General features: G+C 39.4%; 1 protein-coding gene and 1 long non-coding RNA gene across 3 annotated transcripts; both read right to left on the minus strand.

Moving 5' to 3' along the window:
- Positions 1–4,750: 4,750 nt before the first annotated feature.
- Positions 4,751–8,064, minus strand: LOC147753710 (uncharacterized). Of its 2 annotated transcripts, XR_015310381.1 has the most exons (3): positions 7,915–8,064; positions 7,500–7,655; positions 4,755–4,838 (listed from the first exon to the last, which is right to left on the minus strand). It is a non-coding gene; the product is annotated as an uncharacterized LOC147753710 (long non-coding RNA). The 2 variants fall into 2 exon arrangements; XR_015310382.1 differs by lacking the exons at positions 7,500–7,655; positions 7,915–8,064 and adding an exon at positions 6,202–6,459 and having other exon boundaries at positions 4,751–4,838.
- A 608-nt stretch (positions 8,065–8,672) lies between these two features.
- LOC111258944 (glutamate receptor 2) lies at positions 8,673–11,836 on the minus strand. The gene is made up of 8 exons (XM_086967669.1): positions 11,810–11,836; positions 11,281–11,475; positions 10,429–10,590; positions 10,097–10,247; positions 9,702–9,919; positions 9,294–9,583; positions 8,937–9,174; positions 8,673–8,684 (listed from the first exon to the last, which is right to left on the minus strand). The coding sequence occupies exons 1-8, from the start codon at positions 11,834–11,836 to the stop codon at positions 8,673–8,675; spliced, it is 1,293 nt and encodes a 430-aa protein (XP_086823795.1).
- Positions 11,837–13,650: the final 1,814 nt, after the last annotated feature.

The following is a 13,650-nucleotide window of genomic DNA, read 5'->3' on the forward strand; positions in this document are numbered from 1 at the left end:
ATTATGAATTAACGATAATACATTGATAAACCAACCCCCCTGAATTCGGTGGCCTGTGTCTTTCAATATGATGGTGTAACGATGTAAGTATGTCGGCGTACCGTCATGGCATATATCGTGTGAATCTATTCTTTAAGCACTCTGGCAATACTCTTGATAAAAAGCTAAGTGCTTTAAGAGTTTGAGAAATTGAGAAAAAGTTTATTTAAATTTATATTAAATATTGAGCTTAATAAAATCAACTGCGGAACAGAAAACCATGCTGTTGTCATACGTTTTACATACAAATATCATCGGGTTTATGCTGAGGGATGCTGATGCCTGATAAAAGAGAAAATATCGTTTGTAATACTGACAACACTTAAATTCGGTGCTTGATTAAATGCGGTGAGTAACAACTGCTAATGATGTATTCTGTGCTTTGTTTAGCTTTAGCAAGATCTATTAAACAGAACAATATAACAAAGTCTGCGCAAACGCTAGTGTTACACATAGCCCTAATTTCAATATGGCTACCTAAATACATAACTTAAGTATTTAAAGCAGTTATATTAATGTTTGGCATTTTATACGATGTAGAGAATAGTAAAATCAATATTGGCATTAAGGCAAATATACATCGGGGCTTGTTGGACGATTCTACCCTTTGATATACCGATATTTCGAAACAACTAACAGAGAGGAAGGAGAAATATATGAATCCACGTTATAGGAGACTGTGACTTACTATGAAAAATGGCTTAAAAAGTAAAGTATAATGGTTCAAACGGAAACAACTGTTACTTATGTGTCAGGTTTACATGAATTCTATTGGTCAAAATAATGCGAGAGCAAATATAATATAGACAGCAAACCTACAGCCCAGAATTGAGGGAAAAGTCTGTTTTTTTTTTAACGAAAATCTTTAATTGTACTCTTGAAATAAATGAAGCTCTTATTCTAAAATAGTTAAGCGTAACAAGTGATACAACAAGCGAGAGCCTATTAATGCATTTCGGAGATAAAGTATTATTTATCTAAACCCTGAACCAAAAGCATGAAAAGTGCGTAAGTTAAAATTAACTTCCTATCAATGTGGGTTTTTTTGCTTGAAAAAGCTTTCGACCACTGACGACGATCTTTCAACAATTTGTGGTAATATTATAAAATAGTCTTCTATTATCACTGACGCACCTAATCGTTCACAAAAAGTAACGAATCAGCCTTTTGCAGGAGGCATTCCATATCTTTTAACGATCTGGATGCACCAACAGGTTTTCTGCTTCTAGGACGGATCTTCGAATCAGCAATTCGAAAGCAAAGAAATAGGATAGACGTTATTAACTGTGTTGTTGTAACTTTACATAAACATAGCATGCGATGAGTTGTTATTACCATAGGTCCTAAGCGAAATACACGGGTTTTAAAATATTCTGAGGCATGAATATTTCAATTAGGAACTATAACCAAAGGGTCATAAACAGGTGAGGGTAACGGTTGCTTTCACCATTGCTATCTCGTCCAAAATAAAAAGTATTATAAAGCAAAAGGTCACTGATCTATTGAAACGGTTTCGAAGACAAGCGCCAATACATCTTATGAGTACTCTAATTTAGGTGCCGAGTCACTTCATTATACAGGCGACTATCTTATCGTTGATTGCTGCCAGTCGACTTCTAAACCTACGTATAAACTATTGTGACTTGTTCTGGCTATTTAATATCATAAGTCGCCGGCCCCTCCCCCCCCCCCTTGAATAGACACAAGGTCTTGAAGACAGCTCTGCTCTTGCAGATCTGAACGGATCTTTAAGATCTGAATACGTAACCTGATAATTTGGCACACTATACTAAGTGTCCTTACGTCGACTTGATTGTCTATAAGGTGAGTCAGGCCGCGCAAACTTGAAGCTAAACAATACTGGAAGAAAAGGGGAATCGCAGTGACCATCACGCCGTTTTCTTCTCCGTTCTGGATCGAAGTCTTGGGAAGACGCTGGTTTGGCGAATATTGTACTGAGGCATCGAGGAAAGCTGGACACAATTAGGCTGATACAGCGATGGAGAACCGATTGTGGTACTCCCAAAAGCAGTAATAGGCTGCAGAGTTTCTTAGTGGGGCCTGCGAGGCACACTGGGACCATCGACGTAATACTTAACGTCGATGAAACTGCTGCTGAACGAAAAGATGTCGGGATCATCAGAGCAGGAAGCAGTTTAAGCGTAGCAGAGCGGGAGGCACCAGACTACACATGCGAAAGACATTTACCAGATACAGGTCTCTAGGCTTAGCTTACTCGAAGGAACTTCAAGAAGGTGAGGTCGACACTGAAAAGAGCCTTTAGCTGAGCTTCATCCTGCAAGCTCATCAAAGATCGCCTATGCGGGAACGAGAAGCCAAAATGCGTATGGAGAAAAGCTGTTATAGGAAGGCTTTTACTGGAACGCGATTTACTGAACTTGTTCATGAGAGTATGCAACTTGTTATAGAGCATGGGGTGCTATATTCAAGGGCCTGAACCGAGCCGGTAAAGGCACCCAAAGCGGACGAGGTCCCCTTGTTGGTTGCGAAAACGCTTCTCAAAGCTATCTTTAAGAGGGTGGCAGAAGTGGCCACGTAAATAATTTCATCAGATACATTTTCCGCGAGATGAGAGAAGGCAGAAGTTGTTTTGATATTGAGAAGTGCTTTCAGAACGATCTGCCTGCTTAGTATGCTTGCAAATATAATTGAAGCCATTATAAAATAACGTCTGAGGGCCCTTGAGGAAGGACATGATCTACCTTTTGAAGACCAGTATGGTTTTAGAAAACATCGGTCTGTACGTTCGGTAACTGACAGAGTGTTGCGACGAACAAAAAGATGCGAGTGTTTTCTTGCAATTTGTGGGATTACTTTCAGACTATATTACCAGAAATAAAAAATGAGTTTAGTAGCTTGTCCTGGTGTACAGTCTTTGACTGGCTAGAGGAAAGACGGAAAGTACCTAATTAAGAAGGTGTCAAACTACCTTTACGACCGGAATGTGATAAATAGGAAGGTTATCTTTATCGGTAATGGCAGGAGTTTAGCATGGATCCGTACCGAATGTATTACTGGGATCATTGCCTGTGATGATGTGTATGTTTCTACAATTGAACGACTTGTTGACAAAGAAATGCTTTCTACTTACCATTCAAGTTTATGGCGAAAAAATCACTATAACAAAGAGAGCGAGAAATCTCGGAATTTATTTGAATCAGGACACAAGAGGAACCTTCGATCGCAAACAGTTAATGGCTAAGACTATTTGAGCCTCTGCAAAGATTGTTATAGTCTTGCCAATCATACATGGTCTAGAACAAAGTAAAAGCAGGTTGCTGATAGCAGTCGTAAGTTCCATTGTGCACTTCGAAGTACAAGTGTGACTTCCTTTCGCATTGCTAGGACGAAAAACATACTCCAAAAAGCACGGCAGGTATTGGCATTGTGTTGCGCGGTTAGCACAAATGGCGCGTTTGTCCTGGCAAGCTCTAACTCTTGAGATCTTAAAGCACAGAAGAGACGCAAGTCATAGTTTGATCCAGTTATCCTCAGGACATGGTAAGACAAGCAGAAATCTGTTCCAGGGTCTCTTCCAAGATTTGCGACGGGCACAGCAGTTAGAACTGTCATACTTAACACCTTGGTTTGAATTGAGTGCCTTGAAGGAGAGCTATCCTATTATTTCATTATAGAGATATTAACAGTTTTTCAATCCTACCTCCATCAAACTGGAAAGGTCCTCTCAGGCATATTTTTCTAATCCTTATTTAACACTTTTCGTCATTTTTATTTACAGCATCGAGGACTTGCCATCGCCAGCAGCCCAGCCGGAATGGGTCTTGATGAACTTACCTGCGGTTTCTTCAACAGTCCTATGAAACAACATGGCGACCATATAAACAGTTATTAATTTCAATAATAACACCTCATGTTGATTTAATTTCTTATATTTTTTCAATTCCTTATTATTAATACTTGGGAATAATGTTTGTGAAAACTGAGACCTAAACAAGCATGGCAGTACGTTCATTAATTGTAGCTATTATGCCAATGCACAGATTCGCATTTATCACTTAGGCCAAAACGCCCCAATATGCGTCCCTTGCGTATACCGCTGGGCAGACTGGGGGGTAACATTGACAAAACCTTGGCGTCAGGAAAAAGCCGAACAGCTCATGCTCGCCGGCAGGAATTAGGTTCGCCTGGAAAAGTGGGAATCCTGACCCAAATGACCCTAGCTCGATGATCCGGTGGCATCTGCCACTTTTTGCAGTACTGCTAACAGAAGATTTAGGCAGCCTAGATAGAATTTTAAGACTAAGTGGGGCTTTAGTCGGTAACCATTTGGGTGGATCAAGTTAAACAAGTCGAATGGAAGTCCGACGCTACATTTGGTGGAAATTAATCTTACCATCGCACTGGGTGCGTGAGGCAGTGTCAATGGTCAAGAAAAAGAAAAAAATCCTCGGTATTCGTGTATTTATCCAATTAAAGAAAGTTTCCTGGCATTTCCTCGTCGATAATAGAGTACCAGATATTGTGGAGGTACAATGCCACCTCGGTCCATGATAGCGAAGGGAGCCTATTTATGGAAGGATGCTCGAAAGAACCATATCACAGTTCGTTTGAAGAGAACTTACAACACTAGGCACCGTCTGGCGGTCGGTATTTCTTAACATCACTTCTTTTAAACAAAATTCAGTTGAAAAGGATAAAAATTGAGATTCTTCTCTCAGTTTTTATTTAGGCGCCTTTGATATAGCAACATTTATTCAGAATTAAATGGCTCGACCTGAACAGGCCACTTCTACGAACCCGTTGATCCCTCAGGTGATCTGAAACGCAGGACAAAGATTGATATAAGAGTCGAGCATCTTTGAAACTGGTGATTGATTTGAATGTTTATGAATGAATTTAATTTTCCTTAGAAACCGTTTTTAAGGTAAATACTATAATTCTATGTGCGTTATAATAATGTGTGGCTAGCTCGTATACATCTACTTGCTCCGCTGAGCAATCTAGGTGATCCTACCAACCTAAGCAGAGAATTTTTTAGTTTAGCACGGTTATTTTAACTAAACAATCGTATACGGAACGCACTTCTAAACATCACTGCGATGTATTTGTCGTTCGACTCCATACGCTCACTTCAACGATCCTAGTTTCAAGTCGCTTAATAACCTTCAATAGTATCAAACGCAGCTTCGAAGTCTAAATCAATATTAATTTTAAAGAACAAGATATAGATATTTTAATTAGATATATCTACTCCAAGTAGCTTGTTTTTTTCTCCGATATAAGTAATGAGTAAGATATTTGCCTTTGAAACAAATCGCTCTACGATAGTGTATTAGTTGAAGTGTTATTTTAGGCCATAGGATTATAAAATGTCCCTACTGCTCAAACAATTTCAGTCTCTCAAGCAGGGACACTCTAAGTTCCTATTCGTTACTCCCATGTACTGGGATCCAGTACACACTGTACAGTCACGGCGGCCCTACCCGTTAAATATATACGACCTACAAAAGATGCTGTCGTATATTCAACAGGAAGTTTTTACCTACAGACACTGATCCGAATCAATACCGTAAAGGCCATGTCAACGACGTTATAGGCCGTTTTTTCCCTACATGAGAAAAGCTTAGCCCATACCTAATTCAGGCACAGACGAAAGCATCCTACAATGCTCAGTCAAAGAGGTCTCATTTTCCATAGTTATTCGAATGCTTGATGATTGCCATCTCACCAACCGCCACCTATATCACTTGTTTAATTTGAAAGTCCCTCGTTTCTGAAAGTTCGAACGAGCTAAATGAACTCAGGACCTTTTAGCTAAAAAGATTTATTGGGGTCAATAAAACACAGACATGTTTAACGTTCTATGAAAATCTCCACTATTAATTTCACCTAGAGCTAACAAGGGCTGTTTACTGAGGGCTGAGTGGTACTCAATATACCCTTCGTTTCATTGAACGTTGACATCTCATCGCTCCCAGTGCTGTCATTATTCAATTGATTTTATGTGTAGACTAAACTTCAGCACTGCAGGGTCCTCTTCTGTAGTCTATCATTGTTGAAAAACCGCATATAAAGACTCTAATGCTAGAAGCACTATTTCTATTAAGTTAGGACGAGAATGTACTAGGAAAAACCCAGAGATTTAGCAAGTCTACCATATTAAGTAGAGGGTGAACATACTCATCCGAAATTTGCCCATAGACAGGCTCTTCTGGATACTCAGCTTCGGTCGAGGCAATTCCACCATTAGGTACGACCTTTGGACCAACGGTGGCATGTGCTTCGTAGCTCGATATAGGTCGATCGTGTCGGCACTGACCTGTGGCCGATAGCACAGTTACATGTGTTTTACCGCCTCGTCTCTCACGGCGAGCTTTAGCACTCCTGTTCAATTCAATCGGCATTTTTAACACTAATTCCACTCGTCCAGAGTAATCGTTTTCCACAGAACGCCTAATAAATCATAGTGAGTTGGGGTACGCTGATGTTATAAGTGCAGTAATGTGCAGATAGCCAACAGTTTTTTTGTAATTGACTTTCATAATAATTGTTACAATTTGCAACACTGTTTTTATACGATTCGCAGCAAACGTCAGAAATGTTTGTGGGAACTGCTGAATCAAGTTGGGGCACCTGCTCACTTCCATATACATTCTGCCGCATACACGCCATCTATAGCGTACGGCTGGACCGAAGATTGATGAAGTTCCTTACTTAGGCCGATTTTGCAGGTTGGGGAATTGACTTCGTAGATCGGCTCGTCGGATCGCAATGCTAACTGAATTAGGTGTCCTTGTCCACAATGAGACGGATGTGGGATGTTTATTGAATTCGCGAATGATAATTACATTCGTTATCTCTGTGATGGCGCTAATATCCGGGGGATACCATGTTGTCTGCTTAGCGATTCAATAGGGGCATCGTCATTTTGATGCGGACCGAAATTCGAACGTATTGCAAGACATTTTTGAATTTTCATGATGCCTATAGATATCGCACTGGTTGGGCTTAATGGGTTTAATTTACTCAACAGTCAATTTACGATTTATATGTTGAATCTCATTACCTTTCATTTCAGCTATTCAATGTGTGTATCGTTCGGGAGACTATAAGCCAGTCAATGTAAAGCAATTACTAGATGGGCAAGGACCAACAATAGTGGTCAATGGGTTCATAATAGATGGTATGTGGTTTCATCGAAGAAAAAAAAATAATGCGCTGTACTGGTAGAATAACGGGAGATTTAGAAGGAAACTTTGCAACTTCACAGGCAGAAGCCATGTAATCGCAGTGGTTAACATAAGTAACCACTGCTATTACATACACCACACCATAAGTAACAGAGAGTTAAACAACTTGTAAACAACTTGAACAGTTTTGAACGTTCTGCGTTATTGAAAGAACTTCTTTGATATCCATGGTTCGACAAATATGAGCTGCTAGCTAAATTACTTGACCTGCCGCCACTAAAAACGTACAGACGAATGAAGTTTTGGTGAGGCGCGAAACTTTTCCTGGGACGTTCGCCTGGAAACTCACACCAGTGCTGCCGTGGCGGCTCAGAATGGAAAAAACCCGAGATTGTTCGGGGATGAAGGCCGTTTCGTGCTGTGAACCTCGTCGTTGATGTTACCCTGAAGTAAGGTGGGCCTTATAAGTAAATAGTAGCGTAGCGATCTTTCCTTGCTCATATACGCAATTGGCTTAGGTGACGTAATAGTTCCCATATTTGGAGGAATATATAATAATAGTTCAATTGAGTACCATGTCTGCCATTGGAGTATTTTAAACAATTCGTAATTAGAGTTACGTACAGACTGCGGTCAGCTCTTTGAGAAGCAACTAATAGGCGATAACAATAATGTAGAATGCCAACAATGTAGATAGCCTCACCTTGGCGTCAAGAGGTCTGTTACCTCGTCCCGAGTTGTTTCCGAATTCGAGGGCATGGCGATATCTTCCAGCCAGCTGCTTGGAATAGCGCTTGCCGCGCCTTCAGCTCTCATCCTTTCTATGATTCGACGTTTCTCCTCCTTTTCTGCAACTTTGTCCGGCTATAGGAGGCATAACATTATTAAGAACATCCTCGCCAAAGCGGAAGTATCTTACTAATTGTTACTGTAACGAGGTGCTTACAAGACAGATATAAATATCCCGCTTGTTGCTGGCGTATGCACGCTTTTCCACGTATTTTACCAAGAAATAGTTTGTGTGAGGGATTCTTCCGTCCGAGGAATATATAACACTGCAAGAACACTTCGTTCTTGAGGTAGTCTTGGCTAGAGCTTATTAGGGAACAGTCATGTGATTATATCAAACGCGCACTTGGATTCTTATCATTGTCTCTAGAAAAAAATCACGGACGCATCTCGAAATGCTAGCTGTGCATAGTTAAGCATTTTTCAAGATTAACGAATATCTTCATTATTTTATATTGAAGATTCTTCTTCTTCTTCTTCTTCTTGCCGTTGCAATATTAAGTTCATTCTTCGATTTTCTGCACGCTGCATACGAGTGGCAGTTGCATACGCCATCGTTTCAAAACGCTCGAGAAAAGTTTCAATCGTAGCTAACATAGAAGCTTTAATAGACAAGAGCGGATTTCGAATGGTGGCTGGCTTGTAGCACTTGAAAATTAGCCATGGCTGATTTCAGGTTTTGTCCTAAAAAGGACAAGCTATTGTAATCGTATTAATAAACTGTTGATTGGCGCATGATTTTATGGAAAAATGTCTATTTGAACGTTGGCCTAGCTTGCATACTTGTATCGTTATTTTGAAATGAATTGGCCTTTATGTGCGCAGCTTCTAAATTGAAGCCTAATTTTTTGCATATACACGTTAATTCAGCGCATGATAATTTGATTACTTCACTTTCCGGGCACTATTTACTACTACTACTACGAAAATACTTACCGGGTAATATTTACAACAACAGTATCCTCGCCGGTAGAGGATTTCAATGACCAGAACATTGAATGACATATACAATGCAGCAAAATAGAAGTAGAAGATGGAGGCGAGATCCGAATAATGTAGATCTTCATAATCGTGCATATGGTCAGAACGTTCGACGGTCCAGCAGGCGCCTTTATCAATAACCAGCGTATTGTGCCAATGTCGAAAAATACCGGAATCGATTATAAAACGCAGCCTACATAAAACAAAATCACATAGTAGACTTGATATCTGAGCAATAAATTGTAGCAATAATTATTTGATTTGACACGAAAATAGCACATTATGTCCGGATATTGTCAAGCTACGAATTACCTCTTTTGGATTTCTATTTGAATTTTTCGGTCGAGTTGTCTGCGCATATAGAACACCATCTTAATTTGCAGTAACCTTTGTTTGCTAATATGGAATAGACCTTCGCCCTTAAACTGATCGCACTGCGAGCCGACGCGCGTATGTAGTGAAAGGGGTTCCATAAGGATCACCGCTTTTCTATCCAATATGCGTCGTAGCGAATCCGGTGTAAACATTTCATCTCCATAAGCGGACCGGCCATGCTTCCTCACTTGCTGCATCACTCTCCTAAAGGTATCGCTTTCGGTGTTCTGTAAAAGAACAGCGAACAATTTATTTCGTCAATATATATATATATATATATCAATCTTTCCAGTAGCTTCGAGGCTAGACACTTAGCTAGAAGAGATACACAATGGGTAACTTTACCTCAAAGATAGAGCTGTAGCCGCCAACTTCATAAATCATTGGCTCGATCTTCGGTCGTTCAAGAAGTTCCTCAACATCGTTGATCCGAAATGTTTCAGATTTGACCATCAGTGTAGATTCCATGTATCCGACGAACATGTGCATAATCACCATAACGCCCAATAACCAGCTGGCAAGGAGTATTCGATGCGTATGGGAATGGAAGTGTATTACAGATCCTACAAGCACGTAAATACAGAGATAATTATCGTATATTTATAGAGACTGCTGGCCACAGAACAGCAGAACAGAGTGTTGAGTTCGTATTTTTTATGGCTGTGCTTTAAAGCACAGAAGTAAATAGTACTGGAAAACAATCTGTATCTATAGACAATGTTTAGTACATTGTTACCGACCTTCAAAGAAGACGGCAGCCCAATAGACCCAGAAGATTCTCCAAAAGCGATACCTTCTCTGCCTCCGTGTCATGTAAGGATTTGTGTGAAGGTCCATTATGCCGACGACGCCCATAATAAAAAGGCAACTGCCAAGCAGTAGCAACCATACCTGTGTCACATAGTAATTGTATAGATAAATGGACACGCATGGAGTGTTTGTGATGTTATGTATTTCGCTTGTATACTTCTTTGAGGAAGACCACTATTTCTGCCGCAAGATGTAGACTTATAGATGTCACGTTTATTCTCACAGGGCTTGTAAGCTCGTCTATACCATTCTCCTTGCTAACCTGGTAGTCCATCGTGGTAATGTATCCGTACACGTTCGACTCATGCTCTTTATCCACCCCAGATAATATAACCAAATCCTCGTCCGCGTATGGCAACGAAGGAATTGCAACGGCAGCTTCATCTTGAGTCATTACGAAAGGACCGACGGCGATATCGGCATACTGTGTGCGAATGTATTGAACACACTTGTAATTATGAATTAAGCAGCTTGTATCGTTCCCGAAGTAGGATATTGTAGGTTCATACGGACCCCATTACCTTTTTCGCTAATTTTGGACTCAAAGCTGAAAATGCATTTTTAGGACGTATATGGGCATGAAATTTGCTCAATTCAAATTTTTTAAAATTTAACGCTTTTTCGGCTAGCTAGCTGGCTAGCTAGCTAGGTATTTTTTGTACACTTTAATCAATAGCTGCATAGGCTTTGATAAGTTTATTTAGAGAGTTTTGAGCATATTGTTGTAGTTCCTTCTCGCTTGTCGATGAAAATGCCATTTCTGGATGCGCCGGTATTTACGTCAGGGTTCATATCTTATTTATTGCCCTAAGTTCACATCGGATGGCAAAAAGTCGTTATTAAAAAAATTTTATTACGAAATATCATGAATACTATATGCTTAGGAAATATCACTAGCTATGATCACAGGATTTCCTCGGGAGATGAGCTTTTTTTTCTATCTATCTCTACTGAATTATTGACATCCTCAAACAAAATTCTGAGCTATCTTGTGAAGTGATTTATGCTTCATATGGGTCCAACATACTCTATATCAAATGCAGAGAAACTACCTGCACCGGTTTGGCGTAAATATGGAATTACTGCGCTATAGTTAATCCGCGTCTATACAAACGTTTCGGGTGAGATCGCCAATCATCCCGGTCCAGCTCCCGTTCGGTAGAAGAGTTCCCCACTGGCGATCGTTAGGGAACACGACATCATACTTCATGTCCATAGAACCGATGATGAAATGTAGCATGTGGCCGGTAAGCCCAGTGAGAGTTTTACGGCCGAAATTATCGCGAAGTATATCCACGTACGGGTACCACTGACGTGTAACATAACACGAAGAAAAGTACTGTATTTTTCAATATGCCGAAAATATATCTAAGCTGCCTCACAGATCTCAAATCTTCATAGAACGTTATTCTTTATCCTTAGCAAGGAATGCGTATTTTTATTGCAGAAAAAAGCTATATATATATATATATACATATATATATATACACCACAAAAAAAAAGCGCCGATTGAACGTGATTACGTGCAATTTACTTGCGGAAACTGCTTGAAGACGTATAAGTGACGATGTTAGTTTATGAATGATCTTTCTTACTGTTGTGTGACCTTTTGCGTGCTGTGTTCATGTACGCCTAATACTGACCTCATCTTTGACGATATTGCGTTCCATACTTTACTACAGTCAAATCTAATATGTCTATAGTATCTGTTAGATGTTAAATTAAACCCTCTTACAGGTTCGATATATTACAAAATGGAATATGTTAGAAGAATCTTATAAACTATAGTTTTTCTCAGAAACATCTACGTGTCCAATCTGAAACGACACACAAAGCGATGTAAATGATTCTATAAATTGCCCATCCAATTAATATGATCTTCACACCTGTATTCTTATTAGAAATATCCTATTACGGGGAGTGTTACTATCAGAAGTCGACTTGGTGTCCCAGAAGGTCAAGGAGGAAGAAATGCTTAAAATTTGGTTTAAACGTCTTTGTTTGCCATGTAAAAAGTAGCTTAAAGTCAACGAAAGTATTTTAAATAAACATATAACTTACTAACTCTATCATATTAGCTGTAATATTCTATTAGCCAAAGCATCGCATATAAAAATGCTATGTAACAATTCGGCTCGATAAGTAAGTTTAGGTAAGCTCACTTTTTTTTTAAGAGAATTTAAGTTATTTTTATTAAGTACCACTAGGCACCATTAGGGCGAAGCTTCTAGACAAGTTCACCTGGCGCTCACAAACTAAGAAGCTTTTCTCGCACTCCAGTTATGTCAAAACCTGCGACGAAGACCCAGAAAGCTGACTGGAAACCTTACTTCAGATGAAGTGTAACTTCGGTAATATGCAAAATATAGCATGTGCCTAAATATCCTATCGAACCTAAATGAGTTATTTATTTAGCATAAACACATACATAATGAATTTGAACGTGCAGCAGATACGCAATAAACGCGAGTTTACATACCCCAACGTTGGTAAAACGGACCGTATAGTTCCGCCACGACATCTCGGTGCCAATGGAACTACAAACAACGATGAATTGCGGCCTTCACAACCGATATTTGCCTATCTTTCAACATATAAGTGGAGAGTACACCAATCACGCTAGCCATAATGACGAAACTTTTTGACATTTACAACCTCAATTAAAATAACTCGAACTTTTGGCCGAATAAACCTCTCCTATAGAACTATCTATGTTACGACTGCTGACACAAGTCGATTAAAGTATGTCGAAGTTTTTTAACAATGCTAGAAGTGTCTAAAGAAAATTGCCTGGAAACATACGCAAATTTAGTATACTAACTATATAATAATTAATTATAACTGTATCTCGGGCAGACAACTGCCAACGGAACCAATACTTTTAAAATTTGATGATTTATCGAGGTACCGCTTAATCAACGAGTAGCAACCAATTACTTTACTAGCCCTGCTCGCAGATTAGATGGTTGAACCGTTAAAGCACATCGTGGGCAAAGTTACCTGGATGGCCTCCATACTACCCTTTGAAACTCTGGCGCCAACAAAAATATATGTGTTTATATGTACACAGATTACGATTAATTGCATTTTTTAATCTGACGTTTTTTTCTACTTCGATAAATGTAAAGTGAAGGTTTTTTTGCCTCTTGCCATAGTCTGAATAGATATATAGAAGAAATGTATACACACTTTAAATAATTATAACTATGTCCATATAACTTTCATTAAAATCGAAAGTAATCTAGGTGAAATGCTTTTTCTTTTCTAGCAGAGACCACTGGTTTACAGATTCTATTTTATGCCCCTTTTCGAATGGTCATAAGCTTTCCCACACAATCTCATTTTTGAGAAAAACCCCAAAAAAGTCGGTCGGTGTCAGGTTTGGGGGGCAGGCACGATATTTCATAGGTTTAATTCGCCCAATCGATCTGTTTGGAAGTTTCTGATCAAGATATGCTCCCACATAGTGATGAAGGTGTTGGAA

The sequence above is a fragment of the Varroa jacobsoni genome, unplaced genomic scaffold (genome assembly GCF_002532875.2).
Source record: "Varroa jacobsoni isolate VJ856 unplaced genomic scaffold, vjacob_1.0 scaffold_278, whole genome shotgun sequence".
Lineage (NCBI taxonomy): Eukaryota > Metazoa > Arthropoda > Arachnida > Mesostigmata > Varroidae > Varroa > Varroa jacobsoni.